At 56.3% G+C, this 27,107-nt stretch overlaps 1 protein-coding gene across 6 annotated transcripts; it reads right to left on the bottom strand.

The window, feature by feature from the left end:
• Window positions 1-255: 255 nt before the first annotated feature.
• SPIRE2 (spire type actin nucleation factor 2) lies at window positions 256-27,107 on the bottom strand. Of its 6 annotated transcripts, none has more exons than XM_060084456.1 (15): window positions 26,784-27,107; window positions 18,967-19,007; window positions 14,087-14,446; window positions 12,184-12,264; window positions 11,933-12,097; window positions 11,119-11,205; window positions 10,822-10,945; window positions 10,550-10,719; window positions 9,779-9,956; window positions 8,700-8,800; window positions 6,399-6,533; window positions 6,240-6,307; window positions 2,248-2,275; window positions 1,520-1,635; window positions 256-1,291 (listed from the first exon to the last, which is right to left on the bottom strand). In XM_060084456.1, the coding sequence occupies exons 1-15, from the start codon at window positions 27,052-27,054 to the stop codon at window positions 1,069-1,071; spliced, it is 2,148 nt and encodes a 715-aa protein (XP_059940439.1). In that variant the 5' UTR covers window positions 27,055-27,107; the 3' UTR covers window positions 256-1,068. The 6 variants fall into 6 exon arrangements, with proteins under 6 accessions (XP_059940439.1, XP_059940434.1, XP_059940435.1 ...); XM_060084451.1 differs by having other exon boundaries at window positions 10,813-10,945; window positions 26,784-27,090; XM_060084452.1 differs by having other exon boundaries at window positions 10,843-10,945; window positions 26,784-27,090.

Raw genomic sequence — 27,107 nt, 5'->3', positions numbered from 1 at the left:
CAGGAGTAGAGATCTGGCGGATGAGGCCAAAGTGTCCCCAGGCTGGGAGGTGACAGGCAGCAGGCTGTGCGGCTGTCACACACACAGCCCTTGTCGGCTGTAGGACCAAGATGGCCAGATCATGGAGTGGGCCTGAGCACGCTCATGTCATGACGGCACCAGTGAGCAGGTGGCCCCTCAGAGCCCAGTGTCCGCCCTTGGAGCACAGGACCCCCCCTGCAACTGGAGAGCTCTCAGTGCACACCCCGGCCAGGAGACTGTGAGACCACCTTTATTCGGCCACGAGTGGCCTTGTGTACAATTTACAGAGCTCCTTCCCGTACAAGGGCCGCCAGCATCGCCAGGACCCCTGGGCCAGCACCATCCCCGCACCTCTGAGTGTGTGAGGCCAGCGACACTGGCTGTGTGGCGGATGGCCGGGGTACGGATGCCAAGTGGGGGCCGGGAGTGAGCCTGGCCTTAGACCTTCCACATGGAGGGCTGGGATGCCCAACAGGGGAATCCTAGCCCACTCAGAGGTTTCCCAGGTGCCTCCGCAGCCCACGGCCCTGCTAGGAGAGCACAGGTGCGAGGGGGGTGCTCCAGGCCCCCTGGGGACCAAGGACCCCTGTCCCAGCCTGGACGTCCACCCAGGGAGGGGAAGCTGCCGGAAAAGAAAACGTGCGGGCAGGACCTTCTTCCCCAGAGCCCCTCTGCTGTATGCCCACGTGCCCCCTCTGCGTCTGAGTGAGAAGACCTGTTCCCATCCGCTCCACCCCCACCACGCTCTACTCAAGGAATCCTGAGAGGAAACAGCCTCCCCCAGGGAGGGTCCTGGAGTGAGCTTGACCCCAAATGAACTCTGGGGCCAGGAAGCATGAATATAAATATATATGCTGTGTGTATATATTATATAAACGTATCTGCATATGTATATATGTACATGCACATCACGAGGGCCGGGGGCCGCCGTGCCCCAGGACGGGGGCTTCTCCGCCTGGTTCCGGACTAGCCTGGCTCCTCCCCAGAAGCATGGCCACCCGGGCACCTCGAAAAGCCTCTGACCAGGCAGCCAGGGGGCCACGGCCCTCACTTGAGGTCGAGCGTCCAGGTGTTCGGGACGTAGAGGGACTGGGTCTGGCGGGCGCGGCGGGGCGTGGTGTTGAGGGCGTCCACACTCCTGCGGCTGGAGCGCACCACGTCGGCCACAAAGCCGGTGCAGTCGCTGCAGACGTCCTTCAGGATGCAGCCGTGGCTGTAGATGTGCGGGAACTCCTCCTCCACGCTCCGCCAGTGGGGCCCCTGCAGGGGTCTGGGGCAGGACGGGGCCGTCAGGGGTGCCCCCGAGTCTCCATGTCCCCCCGCGCCCACATCAGGCAGAGCAAAGTCCATCCCGCAGCAGCTCTCCCTTAGGAGGGATTTGGGTCCTGGGCTCTGACCTCTCAGCCCCACCCCACCCCAGCACACGGGCCCCCGCCCAGCTTGCAGGTGACTGTGATGCCTGCCCACCACAGGGACGTCACCAAGGGCAGGCACGCACTGGAAGGCGTCTCTTCTCTGTGCCGGCATGACTTTGGCGGTTGACACCCTCCGAGGACTCTCGAAGCCCAGAGTGTACACGGGGATGTGTGCAAACTTCTTAGACGGCATCTTCATCTGCAACACAGAGAGACACTCCAGGCCCCCTGGTCCCCCGGGACAGCCGCCAACACACAAGATGGAGCATTGTGGCCTGTATGTAATCAGTACTTAACATTGATGAGGTGCTCTCTCTAGGGCCAAGTGGCAGCATAAAAAGTAACGGTTTGAAGAGAGTGGTGGTAAAAATCCCTCCAACAGAAGATTGCTTCTGGGACGAGGTGTAAAGGGGTGACACCCTTCGAAATGTTCTCCTTTACCTCTGTGCACAGCTGCGTGTACGCAGACACCCCAAGCTGTTATAAAATGAGGCTTTCCAAAAACACTCAAGGAATTTGAGGTGTCAGAAGGAGGGCTTTTAGAGAAAGAGACGGGTCTCCTGGCACTGGCCTACTAACACAGAATATTTAATTTTTTAAAAAAGGGACCATTTACAAGGGTCTTTAAAAACTGCAGTTTCGGGAAGTGTAGGACTGGATCGCTCCGGAGGAAGGAGCTGAAGGAGGTGAGCAGTGAGCAGGGATCATCCGACAGGAGACAGCAGAGCCTCCGCCCACCCCCGGACAGGCCCAGTCAGGCCGCAGGACGCCTGAGATGTGGGCCCTCGCTCTGACCCCAGGTGGTCCTCACCTTTATGCTGCAGGAACTGCAGACAGCTCTGGAGAGAAAAGAAGAGGGTTAGCAGTGCCAGCTGTGAGGGGTCCAGCACCCGCCCAGCACACAGGCGGGGCCAGGCTGTCCTCGCCTCCTGCTTGACCCCTGGCCACGTCAGTGCTTTACTTTCATTTTACTCCCAAATCTTGCTTTTCTTTTTACTCATCTCTACACCCAAAATACTTCTGCCCCTCCTCGCACTTTCTGGGGAGCGTCTGGTCTGGAGTGGAGGGTACCTGAGCCCTCTCTCCACAACACTGTCAGAGCCAGAGGGCCCTCAAGTGAGATGCCCAGCTTTAAGCAGTGGTTAACAGTTTTTATTTCCCATACATGATTTCAAAAGTAAACGCCTTCTTGTTGTAAAAATTCAAACACTAGCGAGAATTTTAATTTAGACACGAGTCCTTTCCTGTAAAGCCCATCCTAGAGATGACCCCTGCTATCAGCAGTTTCCATTCTCCACATCTAAGCATAAATTAACAAAAACATACATTTAAAATAAAAATACAGAAAATGAAATGGGGTATCATGCATACTATCCTATAAAGATACACCAGGGCTCTTCTCCACATCAGTACAAATTGTCCAAATTCATTTTTTAAAACAAGGGACCATGCACTCTTGCATGGATGTTCTAGAATTAATTCGCCATCAACAAACCTCTGTATTAGTTTGACTTCATTTTACTGTAGTCAGGAAACATACTTTGTATGATAGGAATCCTTCTGCATTTTTGAGACTTGTTTTTTGACCCAGAATAGTCAATTTTGGTGAACGTTCCGTGTGCACTTGATAAGAACATACATCCCACTGTTCGGTCTAGTTTCTCTAAATGTCACTTAGATCAAGCTGGTGATAGTGTCATTCAAATCTCCTATGCCCTTAGGGTTTCATATCTCTAACTATAACCATGGATTTAGCTATTTTTCCTTGCAGTCTGTCAATGTTTTATTCCATGTATATTCAATCTCTTGCTAGGTGTGGAAAATGTTCAGGATAATTTCCTCCTTTTATCATTATGAAATGAACTCCTTTAACTCTGATAATACTCTTTACTCCATAGTCTTCTTTGTATCATATTAATATAACAACTCAATCTTTCTTCAGACTACTGTTGGTGTGGTGTATCTTTCTCCACCCACCTCCCTCCAACCAGTTTGTGTCTTTTATTTAATGTACATGTCTTGGGAATTCCATGGCGGTCCAGTGGTTAGGACTCCATGCTTGGGTTTGCAGGGGGCTTGGGTTTGATCCCTGGTCGGCAAACTACGATCCTGCAAGCCGTGCAGCGTAGCCAAAAAATAAAATTAAATTAAAAATAAATTACATGTCTTGTAGACAGCAGATTGTCTCGCTTTCTTTATTCCATCTGAGAAACTCTGCCTTTTAATTGGATTGTTTACACCATTTATGTTTAATGTAATTGTTGATATAATTGGGTTTAAGTCTATCATCTTGTGATTTGTTCTCTTTTTGTCCTATTTGTTCTTTGTTCCCTTTTCCTGTTTATGCTTTCTGTATTGAGTATTTTTTATGATTCCATTTTATCTTCTTTGTTGACATAAAAGCCATTCCAGTGGTTGCTTTGGGGCTCATAGTATAGTCTTTAACTTATCACAGTCTTCCTTCAAGTAATATTTTACCATCTCATATGAAAACTTATAACAGCATACTTACAGTCCTCCACCTCTGGTCTTAATGCTATTGTTATATTTTTTACTTACAGATATGTGATAACCCCCCAAATACATTTTTATTAATTTTTTGCATGCCTGGTAATCTTTGATTGGATAATGGACACTGAATTTTACCTTGTTGGTTGCTGGGTATTGGTTTACCCTTTAAAGAGGTATAAGAAGATAATCTTATATGTTAGGAGTTGCTGTTCCTAGTGCTCTTATTCCTTTGTGTACATTCAGATCTCCATCTGGTGTCATTTTCCATCTACGTGGAAGACCTCGTTTAACATTTGTTCCAGTGTGGGTCTGCTGGTGAAGAACGTTTTTTTTGGCTTCTGTATTTCTGGAAATGTCTTTACTTTTGCCTCTTGCTGGGTACAGAATTCTAGATTGACCGTTTTTTTTTTCTTCTTTCGGTACCTTAAAGATGTTGTTCCGCTGACATCTTGCCTGCAATGTTTTGATGAGAAAGCTGCAGTCATCTCTTTCTCTGTACATAACATGTCTTTATTTGCTGACTGACTTTAGGAATTTCTCTTTATCACCGGTTTTGACCAATTTAATTATTATGTGTCTTGGTGTGATTTTATTCATATTTCTTGTGCTTGGGGTTCACTGAGTTTCTTGTAGGTTTATATTTTTCATCAAATTTGGAAAACCTTTTTAGCTGTTATTTCTTCAAATACTTTTCCTGCCCCCACATCTTTGGGAACTTTAATTACACCTATATTAGGCTTCTTAACGTTATCCCACAGCTTGCCAACACCTTTTTTCATTTTTAAATTATTCTTTTCTCTCAGTGTGTTTGTTTTGGATAATGTTTCTATTGCTCGGTCTTCAAGTTAACTAATCTTTTCTTCTGCACATTCCTCTGAATGTCTAATCTGCTATAAATCATCCAGTGTAATTTTCATCCCAAACATTCCAGTTTTCACGTCTAGAGGTTCCATCGGTCTCTTCTTTACCTTTTCCATGTCGTTAACTTTGGCAGCATATGAAATGCAGTTCAAAACTTTTAATGTCCACGGGACTTCCCTGGTGGTCCAGTGGTTAAGACTCCGCACTTCCACTGCAGGGGGCGTGGGGTTCAATCTCTGGTTGGGGAACTCAGATCCCGCATGCTGTGCGGTGTGGCCAAAAAACAAAAAAACAAAAACAAAAAACAAAAAAAAACCTTTTAATGTCCTTATCTGCTAATCCTAAAATCTGTGTCAGTTCTGGGTGATGTGATTGATTTTTCTCATCATGGGTCATGTTTTCCTGCTTCATGACATGCCTGATAATATTTGATTGGATGTCAGGCGTTTTATCTTGCTGGGTACTGGATACTTTTTTATTCCTATTCTTGAGCTTTGCTCTGGGTAACAGTCAAGATACTTGGGAATAGTTTGGTCCTTTCTGGTCTTGCTTTTGTGATTTGTTAGTTCTGGAGCAGTACTCAGTCTAGGGGCACTTATTCCCGCTAGTGAGGCAAGACCTTCCTGTGTATTCCACTCAGCGGCCATGAATCACAACTTTCCACCATGGCTGGTGGGAATAGACACTATTCCTGGTACTGTTCCTTTAAACCCTTAGGACAGGGTCAGTCAACTTTTCCTGTAAAAGCTCAGATAGTCAACATTTTAGGTGTGGTTAAATGAATACTAAACAGATGGGTGTGGCTGTGTTCCAATAAAACTTTACTTATGAAATAGGCAGTGGGCCAGATTTGGCCCATGGGCTGGAGTTTGCCAATCTGTGCTTCAAGATGATTCCTTCCAAACCCTCAGTAATTTCCTTGCATGTATGTGCTGATCAGAACTCTGAACACTCAAGGGGGACCTTCTGCAGGTCTCTGGAGACCTGCTTCCTGGAGGACTCTCTCCAGAGGGGAGGACTCTAGCTGCCCGGGTCCCCTGGTTCTCAGCTTTAGCTCCTCCACTCCAGGAGCTGAACAGGCTCCGAGTCCAGAGCTGAGGCAGTCCTAGGATAGAGCTCACCCTGTCTGCTTCCCGTTGGTTGCTTGATACCTGATGTCTTGAGAACCAGTGTTTCATGTCTTGGAGGGTTTTTTTTCTTTCTTTCTTTTTGGCTGTCCTGCTTCCTGTTACCCCCACCTTGGCTGAAAGTGGGGGCTGCTCAGCTGTTACGATTAAATTAAAAATTCTATCCCTTCCTTGCACGACTCACAGTGCCTGATAGATCATCCTCAGAATCGCAGGAAGCTCTACTGGACAGAAGCCTAGAGGCTTCTTACCCCTCCTTCTCATGTTAATTCACAGCCAAGGTGCATTGAAAAGGCTCACTCACCTCTTGCAAAAGAGACAGGTGGGCGGCCAGGAGAACAGTGGGAACTTGGTCCGGCAGCAGCAGCAGATCTGTACGGAAAGGCCTGGTTAGAGCCCAGTTTTGTCCAGAACTCGCCAGGCCCAGTCCTGCCCTCACCTGCCCCAACCCCGGGCCCCTCACCTTCCCCCTCTTCAGACTGCTGAAGAGCTCCTTATTCTGCAGGAACTTCTCCATCTCGGCCTTCACCAGCACACGGCGCACGTCCATCACCTCCTCCACCGTCAGAGCCAGGCTCTCCACGGGGTGGCTGAACTCCTGTGGCAGGAGGCCCGAGGGGCCAGTCTCAGGCTCTCAGGGCGTCTCCATAAGTTCCCCTCTTCCCTGAGGACCCTGGCACCTCCCTGGCCTTGGTCCACCAAGCCCAGCAGCCCCATAAAACGCCCCGCTCCTCAGCTCGGCCACGCCAGGGAGCCCTACTGCTCCCTGGGACTTCTCTGTGCATGGCTACAGGCAAGGCTTCTCTGACCTGGCCCCGCCCACCCCACCGGCCAGCCCCCAGCCCATCGACAGCCTCGCTGCACATGTAACCCTTCAGCCCATCCCACCTTCGTTCGCAGTGCTCCCAGACCTGAAGCATCTGCCTCCAGCCTTGCTCCCCACCTGCCAACACCAGGCCAGTCAAAGCCAGCCAGAGTCCCCAGGCCCACTGTCCCTCCTCCTGGAACCCTCCCCCACTGCCACCTCCCTCCCAGCGCCAACCATCCACTGCGACTCCGGGTCTGCCAGTCAGGTGGTTGCACCTGTCCACCTCGTCATAACCGCCCGGCCCTTTGGGCCACCATGGCGAGTACACCCTGTCCTAGCCCCCAGGGGAACAGTCCTGTGTTCTTAGCGCAGAACTCCATCTCTCAAAGCGTCAGTTCCTCTTCTACAAGCGGGGCATTTCAGCTCCACTGAGAGGACGCAGTGCCTGGCGCCTGGAATCGAAACGTTAGCTACCAAGACGAGGCGGCATGGGAGGCACCAGAGGCTGGTGGGAGTTGCACAGTGTTTATGGGTCAGACTTTCAGGGTTGTCCTATTTAGGCTTGTTGGTCAGCTGCTACTGTGCGGCATCGGGTGAGTCTGGGGCCCCGTGTTCTTCCCTGACCAGAAGCGTCCGGGTCCTCTGGATTCTGATTTCTGTTTCTAGTAGCCTGGTGGTGCTGTTTATATTTGAACAATTCCCCTCTAAACCTTACAGGTGTTACACTAACTGCACACATTGCCAAGAGATCTCAAGCTGGGTGCTCGGCAGATTGGGCAGTGCACACACTCAGGGCAGAGGTAAGGCCACTCAAGTTCTCGGGTTTGATAGCCAAGTCGCTCGGAAGAGAAACACTCACGGGACTTGCTATTCAAACACGTCCCCCAAATCCTTGACATCCCTTTTGTCAAGAAGTGGCCCCCTGAGTAAGACTCGGTGACTCATTTGTACTGAACGGATAAGGTGGAAGTGACAGCGTGTCCCCTCCGAGACTGGGTCATAAAGACACCGGCTTCCTCCTGGCTCTCGGATCGCTCACCCCGGGGGGAGCCCCGGGGAGAGGCCGCACGGGAGGAGCTGAGGCCTCCTGCCCACAGCCAGGGGAGGAGCCTCCTTGGAGGCGGGTGGAGCCTCCAGGTGAAACGGGAGCCCTGCCGACACTCCAGCTACAGCCTCACTCGACTCTGAGCCAGGGCCGCCGGGCCGAGCCACTTCTGGGTTCGGGACCCACAGAAACTGTGAGATAATAAACGTGTTGTTGTAGCTGCTAAGTTTGGGGGTGATTTTTTACACGGCAACAGATACCTAATACAGGACTCAGAGGTGAAAGCATGCCCTTCAGTTGGGGAGTATTAACAGTAACACGACCTTAACTTTTCAAAGCCTTTGAACATCTGTTCTCACTTGAGGCTCTTGGTAAAACTTCAAGGAAGCGATTAGGACAACCACACTCTGGACGTTCCTCCCCACGCCAGCAAGGTGCCCTGTGGCCCCCCAGGCACTTCAGTGTTCTCATCCCATTTGATAAAATCATGCACCACGGTTCAGGTCCAAGTGGGGACCTCAAAACATCAGCAACTGTTAGCTCTTCACAATGAAAAGTCAGACAAAATTCACAGCCAATGAAACTGAGGCGCAGAGAGGGAACGGCACAGAGTCGAGACCTGAGAAAGTGCTCTCCGGTGTCACCACGCTGCCTTCCAGGCACAGGGCGCTGGGCGTCTCACCTGTCCTGACCCCCCAGAGATGGAACTGGGCTGTCGTCCCCTTAGCAAGGCCCTTCTCCGGCCCGGGGGGCCGCAGTGCCCAGAAGGTCCAGGGGGCGGCAGCAAAGCCCAACCTGCCCAGATGGGCAGGACCCTGCACACCACTGAGGGGAGCCCTCACCCCTCCTGAGCCCAGCCGGCACACCAGCCCATCACAGCCACCCTGGACGACAGCGCCTCCGACACTCACCAGCCACCGGTGATCGGAGGCCCCAGGCCCATCCTCGACTGAGCCCAGGTCACTGCGTGGCGGAGAGCTGGGGTCAGGCCGGGACTGGACGCTGACAGAACCTGGTAGAAGAGCCGGGGGCTGTCAGGACAACCTGCAGGTGTCCTGGCGTTGGACAGCTGTGCCCAGGGAAGGGGGAGATGACCCTCCAGGCAGCAGGAGGTGATGGTGCGGTGGTTTCCTGGGGGTGAGGGGTCTAGTAGAGGACACGTCACCCACATTGAGGGCCTGTGCAGTGCGGCAGGCCAGAGGGGCCTGCATCTGAGCCCCATGATGGGGCCATGGCAGCCTTGGTCAGCGCCCCTCACCACACTTTGCCTGGAGACCCAGAGGGGCAGAGAGGGTCGGAGGGGGAAGAGAGGGTCCAGCTCCACCATGGGGGGACAGTGAGGTACGGAACGCCTGGCCTGGACCTCTTCACACCAGGAGTCATAGCCACTAAATGAGACCATCCCAAGAGGGGCCAGAAAGCAACACGGGGGCTCAAGGTAACCTTGAGGGGAGAGAAGGGGGCCTGGCCACGCCTGGTGGGAGGCACGGGGCGGGGTGGCAACCCTGTGACCCGGGGCACTTGGTGGGGCCCAGCCTTCACCACGGAGGGGACCAACTAACGCTGCGTGGCCAGCAGAACCGTACCGTCCTGCGTGCTGACCGATGGGGAAAGGGCGGGGCTCGTGACAAAACCCAGGGCACTGGTCAGGCTCCAGAGTGGTGTGTGCTACTCTGTGGGCACGTCTCCATTGACAGAAAGACTAGAAGGATCTGTCAATCGTCCATCCATCCAGCTTTCTTTCTATACACCAATATGTCAATGGCAATTATCCCTAGGTAATAGAATCATGGGAACTTTTTTTTTAAGTTTTACAATGAATATGTATTACTAATTTAATAAAGTTTTAAAAGGTGGAGGATGGCTGCCTGGGGCGAGAAATACCCTTCCTGCAGGTGCGAGCTCCCTGTACCCTCTGAAGCCGCTGGGACCGGGCAGGGGCAAAGGGCGCCCGCAGGAGGGTGCCCAGGGAAGGGAGGGCAGCACCCACCCGGCTCCTGGGCGCTGGGCGTCCAGCACTGCACGCTGGCCGTACGCGGCCGAGCCCGCTCCAGGCCTCCAGGGGGCTGTAGGCCAGAGGTCACCTCGCTCCGGAGCTGGGCCAGGTCGTGCTCCGAGAAAGAGCGGTCTCGCCTCAGTGTCACTTCCCCACACGGCGACTCTTCCTCCTGCGAACACGCCAGCCATCACCTCCCTGACCTCTCTGCACGCCAGTGCCTCCTGCCGGTCCTTGGGCCGAGATGTTGGGCACAGGGGCCTCCGCTACACACTGCCCAGGCCAGGGGGAGGTGGGTGCCTCGAAAACCACACCCTGGTCTGCGGCCCCTGGAAAGTCCTGGGAGGGCAGGTCTGGGGCAGGTGGGGCCCATGGACATGGCCACCAGCCTGGTCTCCGGGCTCAGAGGGCAGCAGCCAGGCTGCAGAGCCCCGCTGGGACACGCTGGCTTTTCACCTCTGAGGGGGGCTGCCCAGCTTCCCAGCCCCAGGAAGACGGAGCGCTCTGCTTTAGACCTTTTTGTGCAGAGGCCACAGTGGCTCAAGGCCACCGTCCCAGTGACCCTTCTGGGCCACCAAGATGGAAAAGGGTCCTGAGCCCGGCCATGCTTGCCCCCAGGGCAGACCCAGCCCCACAGCAGGACACCAGCTTCAAAGCAGGCCACGCCCCACAGAGCTGGACGCCGGACGGACGCTGGCTGTGTCCTTGCCCCCTCCCCCTCCCCCTTCCTCCTCAGTCTCTCTTCAGGAACCCGTGGGCTCTGACCTCAGATATGTTCATCTCCTCCATCTCAGCCAATGTGGGCGCCTTGAGCAGGACCCGGGGCCGCGGGCGCTGGGCAGTGCTCCCGGAATCCATGATGGACAGGTTGATGCAGGAAGTGGACTTGACGTCCCCAGAGCAGGCGTTGAGGATGCAGGGCAGAGAGCCGAACCCTGGGGCAGGCAGCAGGTGAGGCAGGACAGGACAGGACGGGTTGGGGGGCGGAGGGGAGGCAAGGGGTAGGGGAGGGGGTGTCCCGTGCTCACCCCGCTCACCCCGCCCGTCCCAGTGCCTGCCCTCCACGGGGCGCAGCCTGCGCTCCTGCTTGATCTCCTCCAGGATCTTCTCGTGCAGCGTTCTCTGTTTCTGGGGTAAGGGGCGAAGCCTTCTCTCTGAGACCTGCAGGGGGTGTGGCAGCGCCAGGTGGGGGCCGACTCCCAAGCTGGGGAGGAACCCTGCATGAGGAATCCGGAGCCCACGGCATCACAGGGGCGGACGTGGGGGCCCTGCGTGCTCCAGGGGCAGTGACTGCCCCAGAACCAACCTTCCAAACGCCCCAAGGGAGCCGGTACCTGCTTCAGCGGAGGCCGGGAGCGGATGAAGTCCAGGATAAGTTCGTGGGCATCCTTCTTCACCCTGGGAGGGATGTCCCCGTTGACCTGTGTGTGGGGTGAGGGCAGCAAGGCTAAGGGCCCATCTGCCAGGGCTGCGGCCTTGACAGGGGCTCACGCAGCCATGGGCAGCGCCTGGGCCTCACTCCAGCCTCCCTCGCAGTGGCTGTGCGGCCATGGCCTTCAAGGCCTGACCACAGGCTTTCCCTGCATCTCAGATTATTCATGTGGAAACGGGGGTCAGCGGCACCACTTCATAGTGTTGTCCTAACAATGAAATTAACTCACACGTCTAAGATTCTCAGCGATGCTGGCACACAGCAGGGGCTATGTGAGCGTTAAATGGGACAATCCTGCAGCCTCAGCTGCTGCCCCTGGTCCCCTTGTCCCTGCCCTTGTCACACTGTGTCCCTGAAAGGACCGTGCGCCATGTGACTCCGGGCCACATCTGCCCCAGTTCAGTGGCCAGCACACCAAGCAGCGGCTCCAGCGAGCAGAGGGGGGCTGAACGTGGACCCCCTTCAACACGGCTTACCATGACTTAGAGAGGCACACCATGACCTTGAGGGGCCCACCATGACCTAGAGAGGCCCACCATGACCTTGAGGGGCCCACCATGACCTAGAGAGGCCCACCATGACCTTGACGGGCCCACCATGACCTTGAGGGGCGCACCATGACCTCGAGGGGCCCACCGTGACCTTGAGGGGCCCACTGTGACCTTGAGGGGCGCACCATGACCTAGAGAGGCCCACCATGACCTTGAGGGGCGCACCATGACCTTGCGCAGCTTGTAGTTCCTGGCGCGGATGTCCTGCATCAGCATCTCGAAGGGGGTGAGCTGGAACTCTGTGGGCAGGGAGTTGAACTCCTGCTCCTGCACCTTCTTCAGCTTCACTCCGTGGCGCAGCTCCCGCATGAGCTGGACCCAGAGTCGGGCCTGGGCCCCCGAGAAGATGAAAATGGCCCTTAGCCCCGGGCAGGGCTCCCGGGCTGTGCCCCGGGCCAGCGGGGGCCACGTCTTACCCAGTCCGTGCGCCCCAGGCTGTCGAGCTCCATCAGGGGCTTCTCTGACTGCGGCTCATCCTCCCGAAGCTTCTGCAGCATCTGTAAGTCCAGGAGAAATGGGAGAACAGCAGCTGTGGGGATGTGGGCCCTGCTGGTCTGTCCCCCCGGGGACGCTTGTGTACCACATGGGCTACTAGTCCACCAGCTAAAAAAGGGACAAGTGGGCATTTTGTACAAGGCTTTGGGGCTCAGAAAGACATCTGCGGGAACCAAGTCATCAGTGTTGGAGCCCCACGGGAACACTTGCGCCCCACTGGCTATCTGTGGACGCATCTCCCAGGCAAGGGCAGGGGAGAAAGCACAACCTCCACAGAGCACCCACATGGTACCTCCTGGCTGCAGGAGAATCTGGCCCCTTCCCTCACTGATCCCCCTCACTGAGGGCTTGAGACCTCAGCTCACAGGGCCCCCGGGCCCCACGCACACCCACCCTCATGGGGCACCCTCGGCCGCTTCTCTGCACACGATCCCATCTGCAGTTGTACGTTTATCTGCTGCTTTGATTGCTGTCTGAATGGCTGGCTCCATGAGGCCAGAACCACGTTTTCTGTTTTCGCTTTTATTTTTTTATCTTAGTGTTTCTGGCTCCCAGCACTGTGTGGCACATGCTAGGTCTTAAACATTGGTTGAATGAATAAATGAATCAATAAATGGGTAGTTGGATGGGTGGGTGGACAGCGGAGAGGGTGAGTTACTCAGCTGGTCAAGGCCAACAGTCATAGGGATGTATTTCACGAACTGGGAAAAATTCTGCCATCATGGTGAGGGCCCAAGAAGGATGTTGGGGAATGTTAGGTAGCTGTTCTATGCTGAGAATTTGGGAAGAAGCTGCTAGGTTCGTTGCCCTGGATCTTGGCAGCAGCTGGGTCTCTGCTCTCACCAATCTTCCTCCCTGGAGGAGCAGCTGCCTTTAGCGCACAGCCTCGGCCTCCCCATCCCCCAAATCACACAGAACCGGTTACCCTGGCTTTCACCCCAAGCCACTTGCCAAACTGCTTTGGGACGCTCTAGAAAACTCTGCCAAGTCTCTGAGAAGCACAAGCTGTGTGATTCTAAAAATAGACCTGCGTGTGACCTGGCGGTCTCCGCAAAGGGCATGAAGGTGGGTCTCCTGTCGTTCCTGGAGTATCTCTACCTGCCCCCTGAGTAGGCTGTTTCTGCCCCAAATGCCAACCAACAGCCTCCCTCTCACCGCCTCCTCCAATTTCCCAGACTTCTCTTGGGTCAACTGCTTGAAGTCTAGAGCTGTTTGCTCCTAAAACAAAGAGCTTTTATTGCCTGGGTAAGGAATTGACCTCAGCAACAGGACAGGTGACAGAAAAGCATTAGGACCATCCACAGTGAGAGCACTGGAAGGACATCTCTGAGATGCCGGGGAAGCGTGGGGAGGGAAGAAGGCGGATGGGGCTTCAGAGGCACAGGCTGTGCAGAGGGGCCACCCCCACTGGGCTAGGATTGGGCTGCAGATGAGGACCAGGTGGCTCAAGCAGCATCTGAATTGTCCTGGGCTGGGCCCCAGGCCCATCAATCAAAACAGCCCTGAGAGCCTGCTCAAGCTCAGGGCCAGGGAAGCTGTGCAGGAACGCTTCCTGGTCAGAGGAAACGAGAGACACATGCCCATAATGGGCCAGGGTGGAACCCCCTGTGGTCCAACAGAGGGACACAGGGAAGGAGGTAGGGACGGGGAGGGACAGCCTGGCCCCGCCCACCCGGCCCCACCTCTGCAGGTGGAGGCGCCTTCATGGCCCCACCCCTTGCTCCACCCGCCCCCACGTGCTCCGTCTGCCCCGCCCTAAGCCCCTCCCAGACGCCCCCATGTCCTTGGCCCCTACGGCCTGGGCGTCCCCCAGTCTCCACTCACCTCCTTGGCCTCTCGGACCCTGGCGAGGAAGGCGCGCAGCTCCAGCGTCTCCACGAAGAGCGCGCGGCACACGGCCTGGTAGTGGGTCTGAGCGCCCCGGGGCTCGGTCAGGCGCGCGGCGCACAGGCGCATGGCCTGTGTGAAGGTGCGCACGGCGCGGGGGCCGCCCTCGGCCTCCTCCTCCTCCTCGGGGGCCCCATAGCCCTCGTCGGCTGCCCCGCCACCACCATCGTCGTCGCAGTCGCTGTTGGCCATGAGGTCGATGAGCCGCTCCAGCTGCGGGCTGAGCTCGCGCTCCACGTGCTCCGCCAGCCCCCAGTCCAGCGCGCGGTAGATGGCGAAGCCCAGCGACTGAACCACCTGCGGGACAGGGGCCCGCGGTCACAAACAGTTAGGGAGGGCACACACGCACGGGAGGGGTGCCGGGAGGGGGCCGGCGGCGGGCCTGGGTCCCAGCCGCCGCAGGAGAAGGTCACCACCGCGCGGCTTCTAATGGTGAAATGGAACAGCAGCTGTCCTCCCTGGGGATGCGCCCAGGGTCACCCAAACGGGGAACAGGGTGCTCCCCGAGCAGCACAGCCACTGTGGAAAACTGTGTGGCAAGTTCTCGTAATCCAACACGCTTTTGCCACGGGACTGCAGCTCCTCTCTGGGGAATTGAACCAAGAGAGAGGAAAAACGTGTACCCACACAAGTCGTGAGCTGGGCAGCCGTGTGGAGCCCTGATCCCCGTGCACATCCCGGAGCCAGAACTCCAGGCTGCTGGGCTCCGCGTACACGGAGCTCTAAGCAAGACAAATCGAATCTACAGTCACCAAGGGCAGGCCCATGGCTCCCAGCCGGCATGGCGGGTGGAGGTTGGAGCAGCACAGGAACTTTGGGGACGTTGGAAAAGGTCTGTATTCTTGAGTACGGTGTTGCTTACATGGTATACATTGGTCAGAACTCACCAAATGTAAAGCTTACCCCAACAACTTTGTTTAAAACAAGACGGAGAGGCAACCTAATGAAACATTAGCTTTTCATATGCTATAACAGTATATTTTAAATCAGAAGAGAAAGACTAGCTTATTCGATAAAGTTTGACACTGGAACTCACAAAAAGCAAGATCCCCTCCCTTAAGTATTTTAAGCTGCATGTAAATTTCAATGTATGTAAATTTAACCTGAAAAAGAAGAACCTAAAAAATAATTGTACCTCAGTATGGGGAGCAGGGCGGGGTCACCAGGGGGCAGGTGTGTCCTTAGCTGTGGGGCCCACCATGCTATTCTGCTGGCTTTGTATATGCTTGAAATTCTTTCTCCATAATAAGATTTTTTTTAATTTATTAATTAACTTATTTTTGGCTGCATTGGGTCCTCGCTGCTGCGCGCGGGCTTTCTCTAGTTGCGGCGAGTGGGGGCTACTCTTAGTAACGGTGTGCAGGCTTCTCACTGTGGCGGCTTCTCTTGTTGCGGAGCACGGGCTCTAGGCACGCGGGCGTCAGTAGTTGTGGCACGTGGGCTCAGTAGTTGTGGCTCACGGGTTCTAGAGCGCAGGCTCAGTAGTTGTGGCGCATGGGCTCCGTTGCTCCACAGCATGTGGGATCTTCCCAGACCGGGGCACGAAGCTGTATTCCCTGCATTGGCAGGCGGATTCCTAACCACTGTGCCGCCAGGGAGGTCCCATAATAAGTTTTTTAAAAAGTGGATTAGCGGGCTTCCCTGGTGGCGCAGTGGTTGAGAGTCCGCCTGACGATGCAGGGGACACGGGTTCGTGCCCCGGTCTGGAAAGATCCCACATGCCGCGGAGCGGCTGGGCCCGTGAGCCATGGCCACTGAGCCTGCGCGTCTGGAGCCTGTGCCCCGCAACGGGAGAGGCCACAACAGTAAGAGGCCCGCGTACCGCCAAAAAAAAAAAAAAAAAAAAAAAAGTGGATTAGCACATTAGAAATATGAGTCCTGCGGTAGAGAGACCTCTTCACTCTGCTTTCAGTTTTACTTGGCGGGGAACCCTGTTTTCACAGACTGCCATTAGCACCTAGGAATCCAGGTTCTGTGGAAGACAGTCATCTGTCCCAGTGCCGTGTGCACCCGACAGTCCCTGCTCACACAGCGGCCCTGGGACGCGGGTCTGCTTGACAGGGAGGCGGAGGAACCAAGGGGAAAGCAGTTCCATGCCGGCCAGTGGCTCGGCTGAGCATAAGAAATAAGAATAAGGAAGCTGGACTTCCCTGGTGGCGCAGTGGTTAAGAATCCGCCTGCCAATGCAGGGGGACAGGGGTTCGAGCCCTGGTCCGGGAAGATCCCACATGCCGCGGAGCAACTAAACCCGTGAGCCACAACTACTGAGCCTGCATGCCACAACTACTGAAGTCCGTGCGCCTAGAGCCCGTGCTCCACAGCGAGAAGCCGCCGCAATGAGAAGCACGTGCACTGCAATGAAGAGTAGCACCCGCTTGCCGCAACTAGAGAAAGCCCGCGCGCAGCAACGAAGACCCAATGCAGCCAAAAATAAATAAATAAATCTTTAAAAAAAGAGAAAAAAAAAGAATAATGAAGCTGCATCCAGTGTGGACGGCACTTTGTTTTTGTATTTGAAACTGCTTTCGTGGTTTCCCTTGAGGACAACGATGCAAGAGATACACACACGACAAAATGACAGCAGCTCTTTGCCACTTAACCTTGCCACAAGCCTTGAGGTAACCTCTGGTTTCACAGGTGGGGCAGAGACACAGAATGGCACAGAATGGCCGCACTGGCCTGGGGGTCGGGTTGGCCTGCAGCCTGTGCCCCGACCTTGTGCCACGGACGGAGCTGCGCCCTCACCAGGCACACGCGGGCCACCTGGCCTCCGGGGCCCTTCTGGCTTCCCCTCTTCTCTCCTGTGATGTCACCGCCCCGGGCCCCGAGGGAGTGGGCTGGAGCAGAACTGAAGGACAGGTGCGAGTGGCAGTGCTGTGCAGGGAACAGGCCTCCCCTGTCCTGCAGAGACGCCTCAGGAGACACCCTGAGCCTGGAGGGGGCGTAGGGGCGTCAGCCTGGCTCGGGACACCGGACGCGTGGGAAGAGGAAGGCCCCAGTGGGAGTAAAGTTCCAGCAAAAGTCAACAACGCTCCCAGCCTGGAGACGTCTTATCTCTGCCTCAGGAGGCGAGGGTCAGACCTGGCTCCAAGTCGCACCCTAGAACCATGAGTCAGAGGCCCAAAGGCCGAAGGCCGGTCACATCTGACAGGTGACCGAAGGGCCAGGCCGTGGCTGGTGGAGTCCCTGCGGCAGTGGGATCTCCAGAAAGCGCCTGGACGCCCCTCAGGACCACTGGGTGGGCGAGGGCCTCGCTTTACACAAATTTCCAGCGGTCCTTTCTTGGCTCAGAGGTGGGGGCCAGGAAGGAGATGGTGGGGGGGAGTGAACTCCACTCCCGCCCCCCCGGGGGGACCTCACAGCCCCTGCCAACCACAGGGGTGGCCCTGACCCAGTCTCTCCGAAGGAGGCCACTGTGCCCCATGGGGTGGGGCAGGCGGCAAAGCTCCCCTGCTCCAGCGCAGCACAGCCTGCCGCCTGCCCAGCCTCCCCCGGTGCTCCTGGTCGCAGGTCCGTGTGGGCATCACATCAGTGAAAGGGTTAACTCCACTGCAGTCTCTTATCTGATAGCTGCTCCTTAAAAGCTTCCCAAAGGCAACGACCACCAGCTTCCCTGTAAGGAAAAATCTGGGCAGCCGGCCAAGAGTCTCAGAACCCTGAACCCCGCCTGCCCGGGCAGCATGGGAACCAGGCACCCGCAGGCCCAGTGCGCCAGCCCCAGGGACCGGCCCGAGTAACTGAAGGGCCAGTGTGAGAATCTAGGCACACAGCACAGGAGACTGCCCTGCCCCACCTCCCCGGGTGGGGCTCTCAGGTTGATTTATGAGGCTCCAGGCAGAAGGGTGCAGACTGGACCCCTACATACAAAGTTCCTTGTAAATATTTTCAAAACTGATAACAAGAGGCCTCCTTTGGAGCGGGAGGTCATGAACACAAGTCTACTCAAGGCCTGTGGGCAGCAGGAGCCGGTGAGCAGTGAAATCGGTTCTTGAAAACACGTGGCTGGGTTTTTCCCCCTCAAATTCCAGAAAACTGTATAGCACAGAGTGCACAGCAATCCTACGGGAAATCCATGTTGTGTAAACAGCAGGGCATCCACCCCAGCCAGAGGGGGCATCTTATCACTGACATTATTAAGAATCGTCAGCCTGTGGCAATGAGAAAAAGTCCAAAAACGTGGGAATGGTTTTATTATTGTTTCTAAATTCTACACAGCAAACCATACAGCCTCGTTTGTTTGGCCTGTGCCCACACCCTTGCTCTAACACTGTGTTTAATATATAAATACGTATTTGCACAGAACTGTTTTTTGTAAGGCAGGAGAATGATAAACATCAAATTCAATTACCTGGGGGTGGGCGGATGGGACGGGAGACACAGGAAGAGGTCCTGCCAGGTGAGGTTTGTGTTCTGGGTTGGATGGGGGCTCCAGGACACTGGTTGTGGGCTGCTTTTCCTGTTTGTCCCCCAGACCCAATTCCTGTCCAACACTCTGTGACCACGGAGCCCCGGAGACCACATCACCTTTGCCCCCTCCTCCCTCGGGTCAGTGGGAGGCCCATCCAGGAGCCCGGGGGTCGCAGGGGAGAGGGAGGGAGGTGCATCACTTCCCCTGAATTTGGGGCCCACCGAGTCCACACCACCCTGGCGGGCTCCCCCACCACCGCCTGCCCTCTGGCCTCAATCTCCCCATCAGGCCCTTCCGCTAAGCCACTGAGCATTTATCTGCATCCTGCCTCACGGGAACAACTGTATAACTTTATGTGCGTTATATAAGACACCTAACTTTTAACGTGTAAAGTTTGTTTTTAAAGTACCTGGGCTTCCGAGCTGGCCGGTGACACCATCGCCGTGGACTCTGCAAGGGGAGAGAAGAGGCAGTCAGGACCAGCTTCAGCGGCCCCGGGACCCGACACACGGGGCCGGCGCCCGCCCCCCACTGTCCCCCCACCAGGAGCACACAGTGCATCGCCCAAGGTCTCCATCAGAAACCAGAAAGCTGAGTCATCAGTCACTGGATGGACACCGACAAGGCCCAGCTCCGGGCTGGACACCAGGCGAGCCGTGCAGCCCTGCCCCAGGGGCGGAGGGTCGGCTGGCAAAGACAGCCCCTGCTCGCCCTGCACAGCGACCACTCAGAGCAGAGCAGCCAACAGGGCCACGGAGTCCATCCCGGCCCCTCGGGAAGCAAGGTTGGGGGCACGAGTGAAAGGGGAGAGAGGAAGTAGCCAGGGGCCAGCTCGGGTCAGCCAGGCCCAGGGAAAGCCCTCACGGTCGGAAGCCGCACACCCCCAAATCAGAGCTAGATGAGAAACCCAGACACAGTGGAAAGGGCAGGCCTTGCTCCAGAGTTCCCGGCAGCTGCGCTGGGTCAGCTGGCGTCTGGCCACCACCTCTGGATTTGGGGATTTCTCCCCAGACTGTGTCTGCCAGAGACTCAGAGTCCCCGGTGTTGAATTGGGCTCTAGGTATTTTATTATGTTTATTATTAAACATGGCACTGAGCTGGCATGTTTACAAGTACTCAGTCGTGTAACTGGTGTACAGCCCAGGAGGTAGATGGTTCTTGTACCCATTTCACAGATGAGGAAACAGAGGCCCAAGGGAGTGAGCTCGTTTGCCCAAGGTGTCACAGCTAGTAAGTGGTGGTGCCAGCTGTGGCCAGGCTGGGGGACCCCAGAATCTATGCTCCAGTCACTCCCTGAGCCACCCCCGGGCCTCCCAAGAGGCCAGGCTGGACGAGACTCAGAAAACCCACCTCCTTCCACCACCTTCCTTGAATAAGGCACGCAGGACTGTGCTAGGGTATGAAGTTTAGCTGCCTTAAATTGAGGTGGAAAAAAAACACAAATCGTTGGGCTTCCCTGGTGGCGCAGTGGTTGAGAGTCCGCCTGCCGAGGCAGGGGACACGGGTTCGTGCCCCGGTCTGGGAGGATCCCACATGCCGCGGAGCAGCTAGGCCCGTGAGCCATGGCCGCTGAGCCTGCGCGTCTGGAGCCTGGGCTCCGCAACGGGAGAGGCCACAACAGTGAGAGGCCCGCGTACCGCAAAACAAAACAAAAACAAAAACAAAAACCACACAAACCGTGAAATTCTCTGCTAAGTGAACCTGCTAACTCTGCAAATATTTTCAAAATGCCATCAAGCGACAGGAAGATTGCCGAAGATAAAGGGCGTTTGTGTCGCGCGGATCCACTAAATAATGGAAGACACTGCACCCCCAGCATCAGTGGAGTTAATGCAACAGTGAGCAGCTGGGCGTATACAGGTGTTCAGTGGTCAGTAAAAGCCTGTAGCTGTGAATGGGGGCCATGGAAGGTGCAAGGGATCACACTTGACAAAGGTGCTTCCCGGAGGTGCCAGGCCTCGAGTTTCCCTGATTTCAAGGGTGGGGAGGGGGCAGCCAGCCCTCAGCGCCCATCACAACCCAGCACGGTCTGGAAGGTGAGTGTTCACCAACCCAGCTGTATTTTAAGTCGCAAGGACTGGCGGGCCCCACGGTGGTTCCGTGCCCGGCGCTTTGCTGCAGAGCTAGCAAATGACTTACCGTGGCTTCAGCTGGCACAGACTCCTCATGGAGGCTGGCGCCATGGCTCCCTCTTTACAGAGGAGGAAACTGAAGCTCAGGGAGATACAGAGATTTACCAAGACCACACAGCTAACAAATGGTGGAGCTGGGGCTTCCAGGCGGAGCTGACACAGTGGTGGGCAACCTGTGCTCAGGCGCCCTGGGCTCAGCACAGGCTCATCTGCCCAGTTACAGGGGTGCCAACTCCAGGCCACCTCCTCCTTGAGTGGGCCGCACCCGGAGGCCAAACTCCCTCCCAGGAGTCTAACAGGATCACAGCGAAACCCTAGCATCTGACACTCACTGGCGTATCTGCTTAGACGGCCACGTCCTGGGACCAGAGCAACCAGTGCCCAGTGCTCCCTTTGTGGGAGCCACGCAAATACCTCGGTCCCCACAGCGTGGCCCTGGCACTGAACCGTTGATGCTGTCCTGGGGACCAAGGACCCCTTCTGCGTGAAGGCCTGGGTAGCAGGAGTGGGGCCCTACAGTGGCAGAGAGGCTGGGCTGCATCCCCATGAGCCAAGTCTCCAGGGCACACGGGTCCCCCAGGGACCCCAAAGACCTGAAGCCTCTTCTAGAAGCACGGGGCAGAACTGGCAAAGGGCCGGGTGGGCAGAGCTTACCGTGGGGTCATTTATCGTGTGACCCCAGGCACAGGCATCTCACAGGTGTCCCAGCAGGGAACACAGCTTGTCGAGGGACTGCCTTCCTGTGAGGCAATCCTTGCTCAGAGGTGAGACTAAATCTCAATGCTATCTACAAGCACACCAGCTCACACAGTCACACCCTTCCGGCGCGCACGCGCCCACCTGCCCCATGCAGTGCCTTCAGCCCTCGCCCCCATTTTCTGAAGGGGGTGCTTGGTGCTCTCTGCAGCGGAGGATGTTTCCCATCAAGAACTGTGCAGTGGAGCAGCGCCCAGGCCCCTGACTCCCGCAGTCCTGCTCTGGGCCCGTCACGTGAACCTGCAGGAGCTGCTTCCCCAGCTGTGTCTGGGGAGGTGCACAGGGGACCAGGATCACAGCCCACAAGCCAGTGCCTCCGGGGCCAGGTATGTCCCAAGGCTCCCCAAACAACCACATGGCCTCTGGGGCAGTTGCTAACAAACCCCCACTGCACAGAAAATGAAACTGAGGCACCCAGAGGCCTACGTAACTTCCCAAGGTCAGGCAGGGGTGGGCGCGAGCTAAGGCTGAGTCTCCTTGCCAGCGCTGTCCCCACCTCTCCCGGAGGGTGACTGCATGGCTGCTTTGCTTCCTGGACCTCGGTTTTCTCGTCTGTAGGATGGGCTCACAGCAGTGCTTCCCTCACTCTCCGTCTCTCAGGATGGCAAGGTGGAGCCGCTGCATCCCCAGACCATATCTTGACTGTGTGACCTCACAGGAGCAAAGGGCCCGGGAGGACCCCTGCGTGACAGCAAGGGTGCATGGTAGCTTTGGTGGGGGGTCAAGAAGCAGGACACAAAAGCCATACGGGAAGGACCTGGTTCAAAGAAAATGTTTCAACCAGAAATACTCTGGCTGCCAGGAGGAGATTCAGGGAAGTATGCTCTCCTCGGAAGCAGGATTTCATCTTCCCAGCCAGCCCCCACTCTCCTCTCACTGCTGGACACTCAGCCCTCACCTGTATGTCCATCTGTGTGGAGAGCCATTTAAAAAGACACAGGTGGGACTTCCCTGGTGGTGCCGTGGTTAAGAACCCGTCTGCCAATGCAGGGGACATGGGTTTGAGCCCTGGTCCGGGAAGATCCCACATGCTGCGGAGCAGCTAAGCCCGTGCGCCACAACTACTGAGCCTGCGCTCTAGAGCCCACGAGCCACAACTGCTGAGCCCATGCGCCACAACTACTGAAGCCTGCATGCCTACAGCCCATGCTCCGCCACAAGAGAAGCCACCGCAGTGAGAAGTCCGCGCACCGCAACGAAGAATAGCCCCCGCTCGCCACAACCGGAGAAAGTCCGCGCGCAGCAACGAAGACCCAACGCAGCCAAAAATAAATACAATTTTTTAAAAAGATATAGGCAAGCTACAGAGACAGTCCCTGGTCACTCAGGAGGCGATCTCCCAATGAGGCCCAGCAAGTCCACCGTGAGGGCCCAGAGCCCACAGCACACGCAGGCTTGCCTGGAACGCCAGGGGTCCCACTTCAGCTCCTGGGAAGGGACGTGCCGGGCCAGGAGACGTGGGAAGGGGCATCTCCAGTGAGCACAGACGGCCCCACGTACACACACAGTGACAGCAGCAGGGGCAGCAGCAGCAGCACGTGTGTCTCTGGGTCTGTGTGCACAGCTCCCTGGGCCCAAGGTGATGTGGGCTCCAGACTGATGTCCCCTCATGAGTCCTCCCCACGGCCTGGGCATGTGCCACTCTCAGCCCAGTTTATGCAGGAGGAGTGGGGGCCCCAGCACTGCTATTTCTCCACCTACTGGGCTGGAGGTAAAGAGGTAGATAGAGAACTGGGCCCCGTGAAGCTCATGACACAGGGATGCCAAGGTCCAACGCAGGACAAACTAAATGGTCTCTGTGTTTGGAACTCAGGGCTGCAAACGAGGTGAACTGGGAAGGCCTTGCCTCTAGGCAGCGGTGGGCTGCAAGGGGGAAGCTTGACCCTGGAGACAGGGCCCGGTGCTTGGGGGGGGGGGGCCTGGAAGGGCCAGTGGCCTCAGAACTACAGGCAGAAAAGGACAGAGTGGGAGGAGGGGTGCAGGGGCAGGTGTGACCTGGCGGACAGGTCACATGAGCACCCAAGCGTGAAGAGAGGGGCCTGTGAAAAATTCCAGCATCAAAACTGACAAGAAAAAAACCCAGAAAAGCAGGGCAGTGTGTAAATTAGTGTAAGCAGAATGGAGAAGGTCGGAGGTGAAAGGAGCCCCATCAACACCCTGCACCCACCCTCCACCTGCCCAAGGGGGTTTTCATGGTGGAGAGCCTGGTGCCTGGAGAAAAGAACGTTATGTTTCCCCGCAGATGTCGGCTGGGAGGATGGGAGGTCTCAGGCAAGGTGACAGCCGAGCACTGCTTTGGAGCAGGCAGTGTCCTGGCGGGCCTGCCCCGGAGGCATCAGGCGGACAAATGCCACTGAAAGCGTCCCAGGACCACTGACCACTGGCCACGCTGCATGAATGGGCTTTGCCTCAGAGAACGGTCAGCACACGCACTGCAGAGATGCCTGATGGACTTTCTTGCCTCAATTTAAAAACAAAACAAAACACCCTTCCCCATCAGGAGGTTTTAATAATGGCCTCTTAAAGATAACTTCACTGTTAACATGTTTTTCCATTTTCCCACTTGAAAAAGGGGGCTTCCAAGCAGTTATGAAGAAGTCTTCAGACTTCCCGACTAGGAAGTTTACTCGAGTAAGCTTCCCCTGCTTAGCTGGAAGTGGGAAGTAGTCCCACTCGTACGCTAAAGTAATAGTACTCCTCCACACCCCCTGCCCCCCGCCGCAAGTCAGGTTTAGTTTGGTTGTTGATTTCTTTTCTTTTTTCTTCTTCTTTTTTTTTTTTTTTTTTTTTTTCCGGTACGCGGGCCTCTCACTGTTGTGGCCTCTCCCGTTGCGGAGCACAGGCTCCGGACGCGCAGGCTCAGCGGCCACAGCTCACGGGCCCAGCCGCTCCGTGGCATGTGGGATCTTCCCGGACTGGGGCACGAACCCGCATCCCCTGCATCGGCAGGCAGACTCTCAACCACTGCGCCACCAGGGAAGCCCTCTTTTTTCTTCTTTTTGGACACGCGGCATGTGGGATCTTACCTCCCTGACCAGGGGTCAAACCTGCTCCCCCTGCAGTGGAAGCACAGAGTCTCAACCTCTGGACCGCCAGGAAAGTCCCTGGTTGTTGATTTCTTTAAAGTTATTTTAAACGTTGACTTAATGCCTACATTTACCAGAACTTCCTGAGGGAGGATGGGAACCTCCTTCTCAACTGCGATTACAGTACGAGATAAACACGCATCTTTCAGTGAATCCAGTAATCACTCAAGTCCCAGAGAAACGCTGGGCTAGCTACCTTAGGGAGACAGCTGGTCTAAAGTTTCAGCTGATTCACAAAAGCTCAACAGGGACAGAGGAGAAAGTTCAGGGTAATCTATTTTTCTTAATCTTTAAAGAGGCAGCAAGTCACAAACCTCATCCACCTTTACAAGACGTGTTTATGGACAGAAACCAAAGATCATGTCTAAGGGAAAATGAAATTGGGCTCCTGTGTGTCGTGGGCTGGGACGTCCCCATACAGGTCAGTGGAGAGTGGCCACACGTGAGCTTTGAAGCGCAGCCTTGGATTTCCAGTCGACCTGTGAGTATGAAGGCAGCACAAGTGCCGCTGGGAGGGGCTGACACATCCCCGGGGCTGGAGAGGTGGACAGAACCAGATGACCGCTGCCCCCGAGGATGGCCCTGGTGGTCCGCTGTGGAGAGTACTGACCCCACAGTCAGAGATGCAGGGACCCCTCCGCTCTGCATCTGACTGGTGGCAAACCACTTACCACTCTGTGCCTCAGCTTCCCCGTCTTTAAAATCAGAGGGTCAGACCAGGCAGGCCCGTTATAGTCCTGTACTGCTCTGCAGTACCAGAAGCCACCCCCTGGATTACACTGTTTGTCTTCAGGGATGAGGAGGGGCACAGGGAAGGTCTTTTAAGGAGGACATACAGCTTTAAGAGAAAAGCTCTTGGTGAATATGCAGACTCCAGGGCCCCACCGATGCGGAGAGGCCACCCTGGATCGTGCTCTCAGCCCAGCCTTTGAAGACGGTGGACACAGGCATTGAGAGCATCAGGGCTGAATCCAAATCCTGCCGCTTCCTGTGTGACTATGGGTAAGCCCGAGCCTCAGTTTACCCGACTGTAAAATGGGAACAGTACTGTTTGAGTCCAGCTCTTATTATTTTCTCCTGTCAAGTAAGTGTTTTTGTGCAAAACAGAGCAACTCTCAAGTGTCACACAGCTGTTAAGGGAGGTGGGAGCAGGGTTCAGAGATGAGAAGGAGCTTGTGGAGAAATAGTGACGGTCCTAGGGGGTGGGAGAGGTTCAGCGGACCCCTCCCCGTTACCAAAGGAGCCGTCGCCTCTGGCTAGCTTTGCCCTGGTCCTTCCCAGACCTCCATGAGTTTGCCCAAACCCACCCCCTCCAGCACACACAGCTGGCCTGTGTGCTCCTCCAAGGGTATCACTTTTGGGGGTAACATCATCATATGCTCCGTCCCAGCACTCTGCTTCTCCAGGAAGAAAACTTCTTTCTTAAAGAGGCTACAAATCACTTAAACTCATCATTCACCATAGACTCCAAGTATCTTTCAAGGGCTTCATTGTTGGTTCCCGTTCATGGTTCAGAGCAGAACACTAAGCAAGTTGTTCCCCAAATTTTACACATTCTCTGTTAAATCCTCATACCCACGGAAAACGGGCCCGAGGAAACCATGTGTTTCCTTTCGTGCCTAAGCGCCTGTCCTGAACCTACCAGTCCAACAAGGATCCACACCACCAGTCACTGGGTGGGAAGGTGTGAGGGCTGCAGACCCCCAGAGGAAAAAGGAAGCAGCCCAGGTGGGGAGAACCGCGGTAGGAGGGGCAGAGGCCAGTCTCCCTGCTGAAGGGCCTCAGGCAAGAAGCCAAAGCCCCCTCCCTCCTCTCCAGCCAGCAGCTGGCCCTGATGTTAAGATGGGTTTCAGGTGGGGGGGAATCCAGGAAAGGGGGGTGGTGAGGGTCCCAGGTCGGGAGAGTGACTTTCATGTCTAGCAGAGGGAGAGAGGAAAAGCAGGGGCAAGGGGCGGAGGTCCGCGTCCCAGAGGAGTTGCTGGGGGATCCCAATCCAGAAAGGGGAGAGGAGGGAGGAGGGCCTTCCAGTCTCGTAGAGAGAGAAGGCGGAGGAGGGGCCCCCAGTGCGGCAGAGGGCGGGCGCGGAAATAGGAGAGATCGGCGGGTTCAGAGAGGGAAGGCGCCGGAAGCGGGGCGCCGGGTCCGGGTCCGGGTCCTGGTCCAGCAGAGGGAGGGAGGGTCTCAGCCCCTCCCCCCGGGCGGACACCGCCCCCCGCCCCGCCGCACCCCCACACCGCCGCCACCGGCCTCACCAGCCGCGCCGGGCTCCCGCTGCGCGCTAACCGAGCCGTCCCTGCGCAGGAGGATGTCCGCCGTGTCCCGTATGCGCCGCCGGCCGCCCGGCGCGCCCCGCAGCCCGCGGCAGCACTGGAAGCACACGGCCCACGCCTGCTCCTCGTTGATGGGCTGCTCGTACGCCTTCAGCACCTCCTCCAGGGACAGCTCCCACGGTTCTGGCCGCCCAGCGCCCCCGGCCCGCTCGCCCGCGGCCGCGTTGCCGCTGGAGCTGCCGGCCCGGGCCATGGCCGCCCCATCATCGCCGCCTGCGCGCCCAGCCCGTTTCCATAACAGCCGCG

Source organism: Mesoplodon densirostris, chromosome 19 (genome assembly GCF_025265405.1).
Source record: "Mesoplodon densirostris isolate mMesDen1 chromosome 19, mMesDen1 primary haplotype, whole genome shotgun sequence".
NCBI classification, from domain to species: Eukaryota; Metazoa; Chordata; class Mammalia; order Artiodactyla; family Ziphiidae; genus Mesoplodon; species Mesoplodon densirostris.
The sequence above is the reverse complement of the archived record's forward strand: the minus strand, read 5'-3'. Positions and strand labels throughout refer to the sequence as shown.

Coding starts and splice junctions, on each gene's coding strand:
- SPIRE2 (XM_060084455.1), bottom strand. CDS start 27,054: ATGGCCCGGGCCGGCAGCTCCAGCGGCAACGCGGCCGCGGGCGAGCGG. Junction 6,308..6,398: donor GCAGTCTGAAGAGGGGGAAG/GTGAGGGGCCCG, acceptor CTTTCCGTACAG/ATCTGCTGCTGCTGCCGGAC. Junction 1,292..1,519: donor CAGAGAAGAGACGCCTTCCA/GTGCGTGCCTGC, acceptor GTCCTGCCCCAG/ACCCCTGCAGGGGCCCCACT.